The sequence below is a fragment of the Panulirus ornatus genome, chromosome 14 (genome assembly GCF_036320965.1).
Source record: "Panulirus ornatus isolate Po-2019 chromosome 14, ASM3632096v1, whole genome shotgun sequence".
In the NCBI taxonomy this organism is placed as follows: Eukaryota; Metazoa; Arthropoda; class Malacostraca; order Decapoda; family Palinuridae; genus Panulirus; species Panulirus ornatus.
In genome coordinates this window covers 52,015,146-52,031,119 of record NC_092237.1, presented here as the reverse complement: position 1 = coordinate 52,031,119, position 15,974 = coordinate 52,015,146, and the positions used below count along the sequence as shown (strand labels likewise).

General features: G+C 40.3%; 2 protein-coding genes across 2 annotated transcripts in view; one reads left to right on the top strand and one right to left on the bottom strand.

The window, feature by feature from the left end:
- The window catches only part of LOC139753415 (uncharacterized), a 58,571-nt gene extending 56,991 nt beyond the window's left edge, over positions 1-1,580 (bottom strand). Inside the window, exon 1 of the mRNA XM_071669889.1 lies at positions 1,431-1,580. Within this exon, the coding sequence (XP_071525990.1) occupies positions 1,431-1,509 (79 nt within the window). The 5' untranslated portion in view covers positions 1,510-1,580. The remainder of the gene's footprint in view (positions 1-1,430) is intronic.
- Positions 1,581-1,694: 114 nt separating this feature from the next.
- LOC139753417 (transmembrane protein 242) lies at positions 1,695-14,672 on the top strand. The gene is made up of 3 exons (XM_071669893.1): positions 1,695-2,693; positions 6,207-6,445; positions 14,370-14,672. The coding sequence occupies exons 1-3, from the start codon at positions 2,606-2,608 to the stop codon at positions 14,553-14,555; spliced, it is 513 nt and encodes a 170-aa protein (XP_071525994.1). The 5' UTR covers positions 1,695-2,605; the 3' UTR covers positions 14,556-14,672.
- The last annotated feature ends 1,302 nt before the right edge of the window (positions 14,673-15,974 follow it).

The following is a 15,974-nucleotide window of genomic DNA, read 5'->3' as shown; positions in this document are numbered from 1 at the left end:
ACTCTGTTGATCTGCTTCCAAATTTGCTGCAAATTTTCCCTGCTCTCCACTTGCAACAGTTTCTGTATGTCTTTATCTTTTTTTTCTACCTCATCAACTTTAGATATTCCTCCAGTAGATGTAGTGTGCACTTTTGTCCTTTCTTTTTTTGAAAGTCTCCTGATAATGCTCCTGCACTTTCATGTCTAATATTGTCATCAATTTTTTTCTCCGATTGTATGGCCTTTCATACATCAGATTGTGGCTCCATCTTCTCTCCTCTGATCTGGTACCACCTAGACCCTCTCTCTTAAACTGTGTTTCTGTTCTTCTTTAGTCTCATGGTTCCCTTAGTATGTTGAAGAATGTGTAGAGAGAGAGAGAAGTTACTGCCTATGAAGGCAAAGATGGGTTCATCTGATTGTACAACAGTCCCACAGGTGTTGTATGGATGTGAGGCAAGGGTCCTAAAAGCAAAAATATGAAAAGGTAAATGTATTGAATGTGAAATGTCTGAGGACAATATGTGGTGTGAGGACCTGTGATCAAGGAACAACCATGTGAGTGAGAGACATGTATAGCAGCAAGTAAAGCATGTCTGGAAGAGCTGAGGAGCATGTTATGGACATATGGACGAAATAAATAAAGACAGTTTAATGAAGAGATATATGCATCAGAAGCTGAGGTACCATAAAGTGAGAGACCAAATACGAGATGGAAGGATGGAGTGAGAGACAATTCGAATCATCAGGGCCTGAACTTGCAAGAAAGTACGATGTGTGAACAGGATATGAGAGTATTGATGTGGTACAGGAAACGTGACATACAGTGAATGGGATGAACCAGGGAATATGAAAGTTTTCAGTGAAAACCGAAGAAAGCTCCGTGAGATCTGAATGTGTAATTGGGGATTCTGGTTTTGGTGCATCATACATGAAAACTTGAGAGTAGATGTGAACAGCTGTGTGACGTCTTCTTCATATGTTTCTGGTGCTACCTCAGTAATGTGGGAAACTGTGAATAAGCAAAAAATAACCCCACATCTTCCCTGAAATACATAACCCTCATTACCATCTCTATTCAATTTTGGTCAATAAAATACAAAATATTATCATTAAATACAAGCTCTGCAACTGTTTTTGGTATGTCAAAATACTGAAGAATGATTTCACTAAATATCAAAAGCTCACAACAACGCGTTGGTAAACCAGATTTTTACCCTATTATATTAAAATTCATCATAATTGTACGAATCTCAGCATATGGGGAGCTTTCTTAAATGCATATGTCAATAAATGCAATACAAAATAGTTAAACATAAAAGTAAACAATATGAATATAATACCATGTGATCCACTGCAGTTAACATATCGGCAATATAACTAATGCCTAAAGTTTCCGATCTTTAATCACCAAAAGCATTTACAAACAGGCCAATAAATGTCACTTACATGCGGTATACTTCCCTGAAGAGAAGACATTCTGAATGTATGAACACACTAAGAGAACATAGTATATTGCTGATTTCATTTTTACTTCTAGCGTTCAAGTGAGTCAGTTTTCCGAGGATTACACATTCCACGGAACATCAGGTTCATGAATGTTACAAGTTTACCTCAGAAAACAGGCGAAGAGGTAAATAAGGATCTGAGAATCTTAAAGAGAATCAAAGGCTGATTATAGAGAGCGATATCCTATTCCGGACAAAGGGAGGCAGTTGTGATATTTATACAAAGTTCCCCAAAAGTTTTGGTATTTAACTAAACTGAAAATTGTCTGTAAATTCCTGCATGCGTGAGGACAGTTGAAACAGATGCTATTATAATGTAGGCACCTTACTTTATCTTGGGATGGGATCTTTTTCTCTGAAGAATGATCTCTTTTAGATTAAGATCAATTAATTGCGACATACTTGCAACGTTCAGGAAATAAGATATATTGCATGTATTGATGTTGCTATCAATGAAACAGACTTGCAATAAATCAAAGCGCATTTATCAAAATACAGATCTTATCAAATGAGAGATAATGGTATTAGTGGCCGTCATATTTCCTGAACTTTTCCAAGACCATTGACCCAGCCACTGAAAGAGTTTTGTCGAGGATGTAACATACGAGAGTTGCTGGAACACTGTATTTCTCCCGCTTTTCAGCAATTCTCCACTTTTCATGAAAACCACCGCCCACCTTAGGCGGAGAGCAAAGTACAAGCCAACTCAAAGACTGATGACTATGCAAGTAACATCACTGTAGATCAGAGAAGGAATTTTAGAATTTTGCATTTATAATTGTTCTTGTATATTTCTTTCAAAAGAGAAAACACAAATATTTTATAAATGAATCTGTTCGTGGATATGAACATTTCTTAGCGTAACTGTAGTAAAAGCGATCCAAACATTTAATGCGCATCCTGGTTGCACTGGGCCAAGTTTGATGTAAACAACGAGTTAGAAAATAAATTATCTGCGAGTCATATGCAGAAATCGGAAGAGTATAAACTCCTTATAGATTGCATGTATAAGATAGAACAAGGAAGGTTAAGCAACGACTATGCAACCCAGGTTTAGGGGGGGAATATCTTTTAGATTTGTCGAAAGGCAAGCTGTACCTTAGGGGTCGGGCAGTGATGGCTGAGGGAATTAAGGACAATTGCCACTCAGATAACAGTGAAGATGAACTTCGTAAAAGAGCGTCCAATAAATTCAAATATCAGTGTAAGTGTTAATGTAAGACCTTACAATTTTATAACAAAGACGTGAGAAAGCAATAGCCGTGCCAGAGGTCTTTTCACTCATTGTAACCTTATGCATTAAGTGTACATTCATGTTTGCTTATCTACTTATTACCTGTCTTTAGATGTCCCACAGTGCTCCTCCAGGAGAAACCGCAGGTCATCTCTTGTAGTGATATGTGTCTTTGTGAGTATAGTGTGGCGCAATTAATCAGTATATGTTTGGTGTCTTCATGATGATAATCGCATTATGGTTACGATGGGTCTTAAGATATGTTGAGTAAGGTTTTGTTGTGTTATGATTGATGCACAGAACATACACAAGTGCAACGTATGGTTGTGTGGGGAGTGGTTTAAGATGAGTATGTATGGTGGGATGGTGTTTAAGACTAGATTGGAGAATTGATCTCTAGTGTTTGCCGGGTAATTTCAGTAAATTAATGTTTAGCCATTCTTGTGATTGTTGGGGTTGGGCAATTTGTGAAAATTGGTTGCTGAAGTGTGGGACAGGGATAGACATTTTATTTCTGTTTAATGGCTGGAGATTAGTTATGGAGTGGATTAGTTGAGAGCGGTCTAGTGCTCTTCCAGAGAGGTAAGTTCTGATGAGACTGAATGGGAGTATATTTGGAGGATCTTTGTGATATTATGGTGCTGAGGAATTGTGGATGGTTGGCAGCTTGTGAAAGATTCTGGGTACAGAGGTCCTTTCCCTACCATAGGTTTGCCATCACAGTTTTTAGTACATGTATGATAAAAATGATTGCAGTGCACCTAGATTTAAGTGCGTGTGTTGTGCCTTCTTTAGTATATTTGATGTGCTCACTCAAAAATGGCGACTAAAGGGGGCTGGAAACCCCCCTTCCTTGTATATAGATTTCTGAAAAGAGAAACAGAAGGAGTCAAGCAGGAGTGCTCATCCTCCTCGAAGGCTCAGATTAGGGTAGCTGAATGTGTGTGGATATAACCAAGATGAGAAGAAAGGAAAGATAGGTAGCATGTTTGAGAAAAGAAACCTGGATGTTCTGGCTCTGAGTGAAACGAAGCTCAAGGGTAAATAGGAAGAGAGTTTTGGGAAAGTCTTGGGAATAAAGTTAGGGGTTGGTGAGAAGACAAGAGCTTAGGAAGATTAGCACTACTTCTGAAGCAGGAGTTGTGGGAGTATGTGATAGTGAAGAAAGTAGATCCTAGATTGATTTGGGTAAAACAAAGTGGATGGAGAGAGAGGGTGATTATTGGTGCCTGTGCACTTGGTCATGAGAAGAAAGATCATGAGAGGCAAGTGTTTTGGGAGCAGCTGAGTGAGTGTGTTAGCAGCTTTGATGCACAAGACTGGGTTATAGTGATGGGTGATTTAAATGCAAAGGTGAGTAATGTGGCAGTTGAGGGCAAAATTGGTGTAAATGGGGTGTTGAGTGTTGTAAATGGAAATGGTGAAGAGCTTGTGGCTTCGTGTGCTGAAAAAGGACTGGTGATTGGGGATATCTGGTTTAAAAAGAGAGATATACATAAGTATATTGTATGTGAGTAAGAAAAATGGTCAAAGGGCATTATTGGATTATGTGTTAATTGATAGGCATGTAAAAGAAAGGCTTTTGGACGTTAATTTGCTGGGAGGGGCAGCTGGAGGGATGTCTGATCACTGGCTTGTGTAGGCGAAGGTGAAGATTTGTAGAGGTTTTCAGAAAAGAAGAGAGAATGGGGGAGAAGAGAGCAGTGAGAGTAAGTGAGTTTAGAAAGGAGACTTGTTTGAGGAAGTACCTAGAGAGATTAACTGTAGAATGGCAAAAGGTAAGAGCAAATGACGTGAGGGGAGTGGATGAGGAATGGGATGTATTTTGGGAAGCAGGGATGGCTTGCACAAAAGATGCATGTGGCATGAGAAAGGTGGGAGATTGGCAAATTAGAAAGGGTAGTGAGTAGTGGAATGAAGTGAGGTTGTTCGTGAAAGAGAAAAGAGAGGTGTTTGGACAATACTTGCAGGAGAGTAGTGCAAATGACTGTGAGTTGTATAAAAGAAAGCAGCAGGAGATCGAGAAAAGTGCAAGAGGTGAAAAAGAGGGCAAATGAGAGTTGGGGTGAGAGTGTATCATTAAACTTTAGGGAGAATAAAAAGATGTTTTGGAAGGAGGTAAATAACGTGCATAAGACAGTGAAGGGGGCAAGTGGGGAGGTAATTACAGGTAGTGAGAAGGAGATGGAGTGAGTATTTAGAAGGTTTGTTGAATGTGTTTGATGACAGAGAGGCAGATATAGAGTGTTTTGGTTGGGGTGGTATGCGAAGTGAGAGGGTCAGGGAGAATGGTTTGGTAAGGAGAGAAGGGGTAGTAAAAGCTTTGCGAAAGATGAAGTCCGGCAAGGCGGTGGGTTTGGATGGTGTTGCAGTGGAACGTATTAAAAAGGGGGGTGATTGTGTTGTGAGCTGGTTGTTAAGGATATTCACTGTATGTATGGATCATGGTGGAGTGCCTGAGGATTGGCAGAATGTATGCATAGTGCCATTGTACAAAGGCAAAGGTGATAAAGGTGAGTGTTCCAACTACAGAGGCATATGTTTGATTTCTTGGGAAATTATATGGGAGGGTATTGATTGAGAGGATGAAGGCATGTACAGAGCATCAGATTGGGGAAGAGCAGCGTGGTTTCAGAAGTGGTAGAGCATGTGTTGATCAGGTGTTTGCTTTGAAGAATGTATGTGAGAAATACTTAGAAAAGCAGATGGATCTGTATGTAGCATTTATGGATCTGGAGAAAGCATATGACAGGGTTAATAGACATGCTTTGTGGAACGTTTTAAGAGCATGTGGTATGGGAAGCAAGTTTTTAGAAGCAGTGAAAAGTTTTTACCTAGGATGTAAGGCATGTGTACGAGTAGGAAGAGAGAAGAGTGATTGGATCCCAGTGAATGTGGGTTTGCGGCAGGGGTGTGATGTGAATTGGAACGATGTGGTATACCGCAGTCGACATGCTGTCAATGGACTGAACCAGGCATTTGAAGCATCTGGGGTAAATCATGGAAAGGTCTGTGGGGCCTGGATGTAGGTAGGGAGCTGTGGTTTCAGTGCATTACACATGACAGCTAGAGACTGAGTGTGAATGAATATTTATAAATGCCCATACACACACATATACATGCATATACATTTCAATGTATACATACATATACATACACAGACATATACGTATATACACACGTACATATTCATACTTGCTGCCTTCATCCATTCATGTCGCCACCCTGCCACACATGAAACAGCATCACCAACCCCCCCTCCAGCGAGTTAGTGCCAGGAAAAGACAAAAAAACGCCACATTTGAGGAAAACAAATTTTTCAGTTAGGTTATGGGCTAGGAGGATCAAGGAAAGACAAATACTGTATCTTGGCATCATAATTTTTGCAAAAGAATGAATTTTTAATCTTACTCTTGGTAGACTTTTTAGGCAACACACATGCCTCTTGTTACTTGAGTGTTCATGATTTTCTCTTATCCTCAGCTGCAGCATTCCTTACTGGGGTTGCTGGTATCTCAATGCTTGGAGGATTTGGCATGACATTGGGTATGGCAAAGAAGAAGGACCCAAATATGTTTAACAAGGGCATGATGGGCACTCGAGAACTACATGAAGCTGGCGGTGCACTTGCAATGAGAGCCCTAGGCTGGGGCACACTTTATGCTGTTGCTGGCTTTTCTATATTCTGCTTTGGGATCTGGAAACTTATGGGTGTAAAAGATGTAAGTAAAATGGAGCAACATTTGTAGATTTTTATAATGGTTTTATGTTATTTGATAGTAAGTAGTTGTTTGTAGGCAGCCAACAACCAGGGAGGTACATTATTAGTACTACTTGCTTGGGTATCAGGATGGCTGTGTAGTGAGCCACCTTTTCAATGGTTGTCAGATTGCACTACTTTGACCCAGGTAGCTGTCTTTTCTTTCTGCCTCACCCACATGAGGACTACTTGCATTCTGTCCCAAAAAAATACAGTCTCTCCTTGTCACACATAACATTTGATAACACTTAACTCATACAGCTCATTCTTCATAACTCTAGATTTTCCTGTGTTGAGCGCTATATGCTAGCTCTGCCTTTGGGCAAAATGATAGGAGCATTAGATAAAAGAAGTAGATGGGAACATTTAGGTAGGAGCATTAGTTAGAAACAGTAGGGTGAAGTAGTTGATAGGAACATTAGGGAGGAGCATTAGGTAGATATGGTCAGAAGGAACATTAGGTAGGCGCTTCTGCAAACACTGCGCCAGACTTGCACTCTGCCATTGGTTTGTAACGGGTGAGGCACTAAAGGCTAAGAAGTGGTACTGGAATTCACTAGTTATGGAGACTGTTGCCACGGCCACCCCCTTGAGGGAGTTCCAGAAGGGAACAGATGTCAGAGATATAGATAGATAGGCATTATGTGATGCAGTTATTATCAAGACTGAATTGTTATACAATTGGTGATACATTTTCCTAATGTACGAGTTTTTTTTGAGCTAATGCCATTACTTACACTTCACCCAAGTTGTTTTTGTAAAACATTTCACACTGCATGTGAAAACATTACATTGTGATAAAACTAAGAATTACTAAAATCATCTTCTCAAGCTTTATCCCCTTGCCGAGTCCATGATGCCATGATTCTATATTTTCTTCACCAGCTGTCTGAACTGGGATTCTCATTAAGGATGGGCCACACTCTGATGAAGACTAAATTTGTATATGAATATATTTACTTTTTCAATGAGTTGACTTATTATTCTTGTGGTTACTGATATTTTTTGTGTTGGTGCTGCCAATGAATGTGATATAATTTTGATGAAGTGCGATACATTTTTCTTATTGGCAGACTGATATTAACATTGGACCTGCCATGTTGATACTCAGAATGAACATTTTATTTGAAGACAGAGGCTGGCAAGGAAGCATGGTTTGTTCTTCATGTATTATAGATGGTTTAAATTTCAACTTTCATTAGCATCATTCAGAAAATATGCTACTTTGCTGGAGTTCTGCCACATTTCTGGTTGAATTTTTACCAAAGCTGTAGAATCTACAATACTTATATTTCATGAAAATTCTGTTAGTGATGCTATGAGTATACTTTTGGAATGCTTTTTTATATATTGGTATACTCTTCATTGATAATGTGATATTTTTCACTTCTAAGTAATATTTTTCACCATGCAGTGTTGTTTTGGGGGAATATTTGTGTCAAGTGGAAACTACGATATTCTCATAATTGGTAAGTAGTAAAAAGTCAGATTAACAGTATGTAATATTGGGAACTGCTTGTGGATTCAAATTATACAGTCAAAGGAATACGTGGGAAGTATTCTTTCTCCCCTATCTCCAGGGATATATATATATATATATATATATATATATATATATATATATATATATATATATATATATATATATATTTATATAAAAAGAGCGTGGTTGAGAGAGCAGAAGAGGGTGTTTTGAAGTGGTTTGGGCACATGGAGAGGATGAGTGAGGAAAGATTGACCAAGAGGATATATGTGTCGGAGGTGGAGGGAACAAGGAGAAGAGGGAGACCAAATTGGAGGTGGAAAGATGGAGTGAAAAAGATTTTGTGTGATCGGGGCCTGAATATGCAGGAGGGTGAAAGGAGGGGAAGGAATAGAGTGAATTGGAGCGATGTGGTATACCGGGGTTGACGTGCTGTCAGTGGATTGAAGCAGGGCATGTGAAGCGTCTGGGGTAAACCATGGAAAGCTGTGTAGGTATGTATATTTGCGTGTGTGGACGTATGTATATACATGTGTATGGGGGGGGGGGGTTGGGCCATTTCTTTCGTCTGTTTCCTTGCGCTACCTCGCAAACGCGGGAGACAGCGACAAAGTATAATAAAAAAATATATATATATATATATATATATGGCGGATTCATGTGAGAAACTGCAGAAGCTGGTGACTGAGTTTGGTAAAGTGTGTGGAAGAAGAAAGTTAAGAGTAAATGTGAATAAGAGCAAGGTTATTAGGTACAGTAGGGTTGAGGGTCAAGTCAATTGGGAGGTGAGCTTGAATGGAGAAAAACTGGAGGAAGTGAAGTGTTTTAGATATCTGGGAGTGGATCTGTCAGCGGATGGAACCATGGAAGCGGAAGTGGATCATAGGGTGGGGGAGGGGGCGAAAATTTTGGGAGCCTTGAAAAATGTGTGGAAGTCGAGAACATTATCCCGGAAAGCAAAAATGGGTATGTTTGAAGGAATAGTAGTTCCAACAATGTTGTATGGTTGCGAGGCGTGGGCTATGGATAGAGTTGTGCGCAGGAGGATGGATGTGCTGGAAATGAGATGTTTGAGGACAATGTGTGGTGTGAGGTGGTTTGATCGAGTAAGTAACGTAAGGGTAAGAGAGATGTGTGGAAATAAAAAGAGCGTGGTTGAGAGAGCAGAAGAGGGTGTTTTGAAATGGTTTGGGCACATGGAGAGAATGAGTGAGGAAAGATTGACCAAGAGGATATATGTGTCGGAGGTGGAGGGAACGAGGAGAAGAGGGAGACCAAATTGGAGGTGGAAAGATGGAGTGAAAAGGATTTTGTGTGATCGGGGCCTGAACATGCAGGAGGGTGAAAGGAGGGCAAGGAATAGAGTGAATTGGAGCGATGTGGTATACAGGGGTTGACGTGCTGTCAGTGGATTGAATCAGGGCATGTGAAGCGTCCGGGGTAAACCATGGAAAGCTGTGTAGGTATGAATATTTGCGTGTGTGGACGTGTGTATGTACATGTGTATGGGGGGGGGGGTTGGGCCATTTCTTTCGTCTGTTTCCTTGCGCTACCTCGCAAACGCGGGAGACAGCGACAAAGTATAAAAAAAAAAAAAAAAAAAATATATATATATATATATATATATATATATATATATATATATATATATATATGTTTCCTTGCGCTACCTCGCAAACGCGGGAGACAGCGACAAAGTATAATAAAATAATAAAATAATATATATATATATATATATATATATATATATTGTCCTCACGTGTCGTAGAAGGCGACTAGAGGGGATGGGAGCGGGGGGCCAGAAATCCTCCCCTCCTTGTATTTTAACTTTCTAAAAATGGGAAACAGAAGGAGTCACGTGGGGAGTGCTCATCCTCCTCGTAGACTCAGATTGGGGTGTCTAAATGTGTGTGGATGTAACCAAGATGTGAAAAAAGGAGAGATAGGTAGTATGTTTGCGGAAAGGAACCTGGATGTTTTGGCTCTGAGTGAAACGAAGCTCAAGGGTAAAGGGGAAGAGTGGTTTGGGAATGTCTTGGGAGTAAAGTCAGGGGTTAGTGAGAGGACAAGAGAAAGGGAAGGAGTAGCAGTACTCCTGAAACAGGAGTTGTGGGAGTATGTGATAGAATGTAAGAAAGTAAATTCTCGATTAATATGGGTAAAACTGAAAGTTGATGGAGAGAGATGGGTGATTATTGGTGCATATGCACCTGGGCATGAGAAGAAAGATCATGAGAGGCAAGTGTTTTGGGAGCAGCTGAATGAGCGTGTTAGTGGTTTTGATGCACAAGACCGGGTTATAGTGATGGGTGATTTGAATGCAAAGGTGAGTAATGTGGCAGTTGAGGGAATAATTGGTATACATGGGGTGTTTAGTGTTGTAAATGGAAATGGTGAAGAGCTTGTAGATTTATGTGCTGAAAAAGGACTGGTGATTGGGAATACCTGGTTTAAGAAGCGAGATATACATAAGTATATGTATGTAAGTAGGAGAGATGGCCAGAGAGCGTTATTGGATTACGTGTTAATTGACAGGTGCACGAAAGAGAGACTTTTGGATGTTAATGTGCTGAGAGGTGCAACTGGAGGGATGTCTGATCATTATCTTGTGGAGGCTAAGGTGAAGATTTGTATGGGTTTTCAGAAAAGAAGAGTGAATGTTGGGGTGAAGAGGTTGGTGAGAGTAAGTGAGCTTGGGAAGGAGACTTGTGTGAGGAAGTACCAGGAGAGACTGAGTACAGAATGGAAAAAGGTGAGAACAATGGAAGTAAGGGGAGTGGGGGAGGGATGGGATGTATTTAGGGAATCAGTGATGGATTGCGCAAAAGATGCTTGTGGCATGAGAAGCGTGGGAGGTGGGTTGATTAGAAAGGGTAGTGAGTGGTGGGATGAAGAAGTACGATTATTAGTGAAAGAGAAGAGAGAGGCATTTGGACGATTTTTACGGGGAAAAAATGCAATTGAGTGGGAGATGTATAAAAGAAAGAGACAGGAGGTCAAGAGAAAGGTGCAAGAGGTGAAAAAGAGGGCAAATGAGAGTTGGGGTGAGAGAGTATCATTAAATTTTAGGGAGAATAAAAAGATGTTCTGGAAGGAGGTAAATAAAGTGCGTAAGACAAGGAAGCAAATGGGAACTTCAGTGAAGGGCGCTAATGGGGAGGTGATAACAAGTAGTGGTGATGTGAGAAGGAGATGGAGTGAGTATTTTGAAGGTTTGTTGAATGTGTTTGATGATAGAGTGGCAGATATAGGGTGTTTTGGTCGATGTGGTGTGCAAAGTGAGAGGGTTAGGGAAAATGATTTGGTAAACAGAGAAGAGGTAGTAAAAGCTTTGCGGAAGATGAAAGCCGGCAAGGCAGCAGGTTTGGATGGTATTGCAGTGGAATCTATCAAAAAAGGGGGTGACTGTATTGCTGACTGGTTGGTAAGGTTGTTTAATGTATGTATGACTCATGATGAGGTGCCTGAGGATTGGTGGGATGCGTGCATAGTGCCATTGTACAAAGGCAAAGGGGATAAGAGTGAGTGCTCAAATTACAGAGGTATAAGTTTGTTGAGTATTCCTGGTAAATTATATGGGAGGGTATTGATTGAGAGGGTGAAGGCATGTACAGAGCATCAGATTGGGGAAGAGCAGTGTGGTTTCAGAAGTGGTAGAGGATGTGTGGATCAGGTGTTTGCTTTGAAGAATGTGTGTGAGAAATACTTAGAAAAGCAAATGGATTTGTATGTAGCATTTATGGATCTGGAGAAGGCATATGATAGAGTTGATAGAGATGCTCTGTGGAAGGTATTAAGAATATATGGTGTGGGAGGCAAGTTGTTAGAAGCAGTGAAAAGTTTTTATCGAGGATGTAAGGCATGTGTACGTGTAGGAAGAGAGGAAAGTGATTAGTTCTCTGTGAATGTAGGTTTGCGGCAGGGGTGTGTGATGTCTCCATGGTTGTTTAATTTGTTTATGAATGGAGTTGTTAGGGAGGTGAATGCAAGAGTTTTGGAAAGAGGGGCAAGTATGAAGTCTGTTGTGGATGAGAGAGCTTGGGAAGTGAGTCAGTTGTTGTTTGCTGATGATACAGCACTGGTGGCTGCTTCATGTGAGAAACTGCAGAAGCTGGTGACTGAGTTTGGTAAAGTGTGTGAAAGAAGAAAGTTAAGAGTAAATGTGAATAAGAGCAAGGTCATTAGGTACAGTAGGGTTGAGGGTCAAGTCAATTGGAGGTAAGTTTGAATAGAGAAAAACTGGAGGAAGTAAAGTGTTTTAGATATCTGGGAGTGGATCTGGCAGCAGATGGAACCATGGAAGCGGAAGTGAATCACAGGGTGGGGGAGGGGGCGAAAATCCTGGGAGCCTTGAAGAATGTGTGGAAGTCGAGAACATTATCTCCGAAAGCAAAAATGGCTATGTTTGAAGGAATAGTGGTTCCAACAATGTTGTATGGTTGCGAGGCGTGGGCTATGGATAGAGTTGTGCGCAGGAGGGTGGATGTGCTGGAAATGAGATGTTTGAGGACAATGTGTGGTGTGAGGTGGTTTGATCGAGTAAGTAATGTAAGGGTAAGAGAGATGTGTGGAAATAATAAGAGCGTGGTTGAGAGAGCAGAAGAGGGTGTTTTGAAATGGTTTGGGCACATGGAGAGAATGAGTGAGGAAAGATTGACCAAGAGGATATATGTGTCAGAGGTGGAGGGAACGAGGAGAAGTGGGAGACCAAATTGGAGGTGGAAAGATGGAGTGAAAAAGATTTTGAGTGATCGGGGCCTGAACATGCAGGAGGGTGAAAGGCGGGCAAGGAATAGAGTGAATTGGATCGATGTGGTATACTGGGGTTGACGTGCTGTCGGTGGATTGAATCAGGGCATGTGAAGCGTCTGGGGTAAACCATGGAAAGTTGTGTGGGGCCTGGATGTAGAAAGGGAGCTGTGGTTTCGGGCATTATTGCATGACAGCTAGAGACTGAGTGTGAACGAATGGGGCCTTTGTTGTCTTTTCCTAGCACTACCTTGCACACATGAGGGGGAGGGGGATGGTATTCCATGCGTGGCGAGGTGGCAATGGGAATGAATAAAGGCAGACAGTGTGAATTGTGTGCATGGGTATATATGTATGTGTCTGTGTGTGTATATATATATTTGTACATTGAGATGTATAGGTATATATATTTGCGTGTGTGGACGTGTATGTATATACATGTGTATGGGGGTGGGTTGGGCCATTTCTTTTGTCTGTTTCCTTGAGCTACCTCGGAAACGCGGGAGACAGTGAAAAAAAAAAAAAATATATTGTCTGAATGCCTCTCTTTTCTCTTTCACTGACAGCCTAACTTCTTCATCCTACTATTCACTACCGTTTTTAATCTGCCCACCTCCTACCTTTCTCATGCTACATGCATATTTTGCACACGCCATTACTACTTCCCTAAATACAACCCATTCCTCACCCACTCCCCTCACATCACTTGCTCTCACTTTTTGCTCTTCTACACTCAATCTCTCCTGGCACTTCCTCACACAAGTATCTTTTCCAAGCTCACTTACTCTCTCCACTCTCTTCTTCCCAACATTCTCTCTTCTTTTTTGATAACCTCTACAAATCTTTACCTTCGCCTCCACAAGATAATGATCAGACATCCCTCTAGCTTCCCCTCTCAGCACATTAACAGCCAAAAGTCTCTCTTTTACACACCTATCAATTAACACATAATCTAGTAATGACTTTTGACCATCTCTCCTACTCACATATGTATACTTATGTATATCTCTCTTTTTAGATCAGGTATTCTCAATCACCAGTCTTTTTTTCAGCACACAAATCCACAAGCTCTTCACAAGATACACTGCAGTTTACTGTGGTAAAATGGCAGAATGAAGGGCAAGAATGGGATTGACTTAAAGTCAACTTTGAGCTTGTGAAAAGCTTTTATTTGAGCTTGAATCCTTATTTTTCCCCTCATCCCTTAAGCACCCAGCTCACCCTATCCTGAAGAGCTTGGCTTATTTTTTGATGGCCTTTGAAGGTTCAAGATGTGGACCAGACATCTAAGTGGGAGACATGGCAGCTTAATGTTATGGATAGGGTATGGGGATACAGCTTTAGTAGGTGATTAGTGTAGAGTATATTGTACAGCACCCTTCAGGACCTACAAAACACTAAATTTACATTTTTTACATGCATAGTGTGTGACTGGAGTTTCATTTTTATTGCATTTGCATATCTCACCAATGTTAGCAATATTAATTTGGCTCTTTATAGGACCTATAATAAGTGGTTTCTCATGTAATTTTTACCTATATATATATATGTATATGTGCGTTACCTCGCAAACGCGGGAGACAGCGACAAAGCAAAATATATAGATATAAAATAAATATGTATATGTATATACATTCAAAATTTTGTATCTTAGCTTCAGGAATTTCGAATGAAGGCAGGAAGTGTGTTACCCAGAATACCGAAGAACAATCCACCACAAGGCAGGACAGAATTTGAAGGGCTTACTGTTCTGCTTCAGTACCTCATAGATGAAGATGAAAGAAAAAGAACAAAGATAGAAAAGAAAGTACCTGGGTCATTATTGGATAAAGATCAATAATATTTTTCACAATTGCAGTTGTGTGTGTTTTTGTTTAGGAAGTATCATGTTAATGCTTTTTTATTGTATATGAATGTAGTGACTATAAAAGATATGATTAAAAGCTGTATCAGGTGATTGCTTTGCTTAATTTCAAAATCTCACATTTTTTACTTCTGTTCATTATGTTAGATGGACTTTTCAGTAATTTTCCTGTATGTGATGTTCTACTTGGGATTTGGGCATAGAACTTTTTTTCTTGGATAGAACCCAAAAAGAATGTGTTTTAGCTATTTCCTAGTGAAGTGAAAAAAGAAGAATGATATTTTCCCTCCTCTGCAGTTTGTCTCATGAGGATGGGATGTATTACCTGCATATATGCTCTCATAATTTGATGATCAGTTACTAACCTTTCCTTGTGATTTATAAGTAATACTAATGTATTTGCAGCTGTTCATTTTTATAACAGGCCCACCCTCAGTCAATGACATCACTGACCTGCCCCCTATTAGCTGCTTGGAACACATTTCCTCTGGGATCATGCATGCAAATGGATGTGCTGTGTGGCAAACAGTTTTTAGTTGGTCTTTCATTGATCATCTATACATACATTCCTGACATCACATATGACCCACGAGAGGAAAAAGAAAATGGAGGATGATGTGCCATTTCACAGGATACACAAATCATTTAAATGGTGCAGTGCAAGCCAGGACACCTATTTTTTTCCCTGGATTGCACTTAAAGGGTCAATTATGATTTTTTGTGTAGCTTCTTCCATACATATAACAGTTATGTATGCATGGCAAAGTTCATTGATGATAGTGTTCAGTATAACTGAATTTTTATTTTGAAATATGATTAGAGTGAAGCAAAATTCAAGTGAAACAAAATATCTAATATCCTTCCCAAACTTCAGCCACTGTTTGTCTTTACACACATTTCCTGGTGTGTGTAGTGTACTATTTCTATATATATTCAAGTTATTCACCACCAGTACTGTTCCTGTGTATGAAAGAAGAGAAAGAGAAACTGAATGTAAGAGAAACACCTACAAGTCCTCTTGTTTCACCGAAAGCTGTCGGGTGTATGAACCACACCTACCCTTCTGTCCTTTCATCAGTAGACTGTACCATCAGCAGTGGACAGGGCCAACACAAAAGTATACATAACCCTTTCTGAGTACTTTTGCATGCAAGTCTAACATTTCAGAAAGGGGAAAAATATGTTTTTATTGTGTATATGGAGATGGGATACTGCAGCCAAGCCTGCCATGTGGAGGTTGACTTTGTCAACATTCCTTTTGATTGATTGTAGAGTAGGGTACAACCTGACACAGTAAGCAGACTGAGAGGGATGGTTGGAGAAAGGTGATGCCTAAAGCATTAATAAGACAGAGGCTTTTGATTCCACACAGGCTAAGAAAGAGGTGGATGAAGA

What these genes read in the sequence shown, in the direction of transcription:
- LOC139753417 (XM_071669893.1), top strand. Translation starts at nt 2,606, where the DNA reads ATGGCTGAGGGAATTAAGGACAATTGCCACTCAGATAACAGTGAAGAT. An exon ending in CAATAAATTCAAATATCAGT is followed by an intron (nt 2,694 to 6,206) that starts GTAAGTGTTAAT and finishes TCTTATCCTCAG; the next exon opens with CTGCAGCATTCCTTACTGGG. An exon ending in AACTTATGGGTGTAAAAGAT is followed by an intron (nt 6,446 to 14,369) that starts GTAAGTAAAATG and finishes TTTGTATCTTAG; the next exon opens with CTTCAGGAATTTCGAATGAA.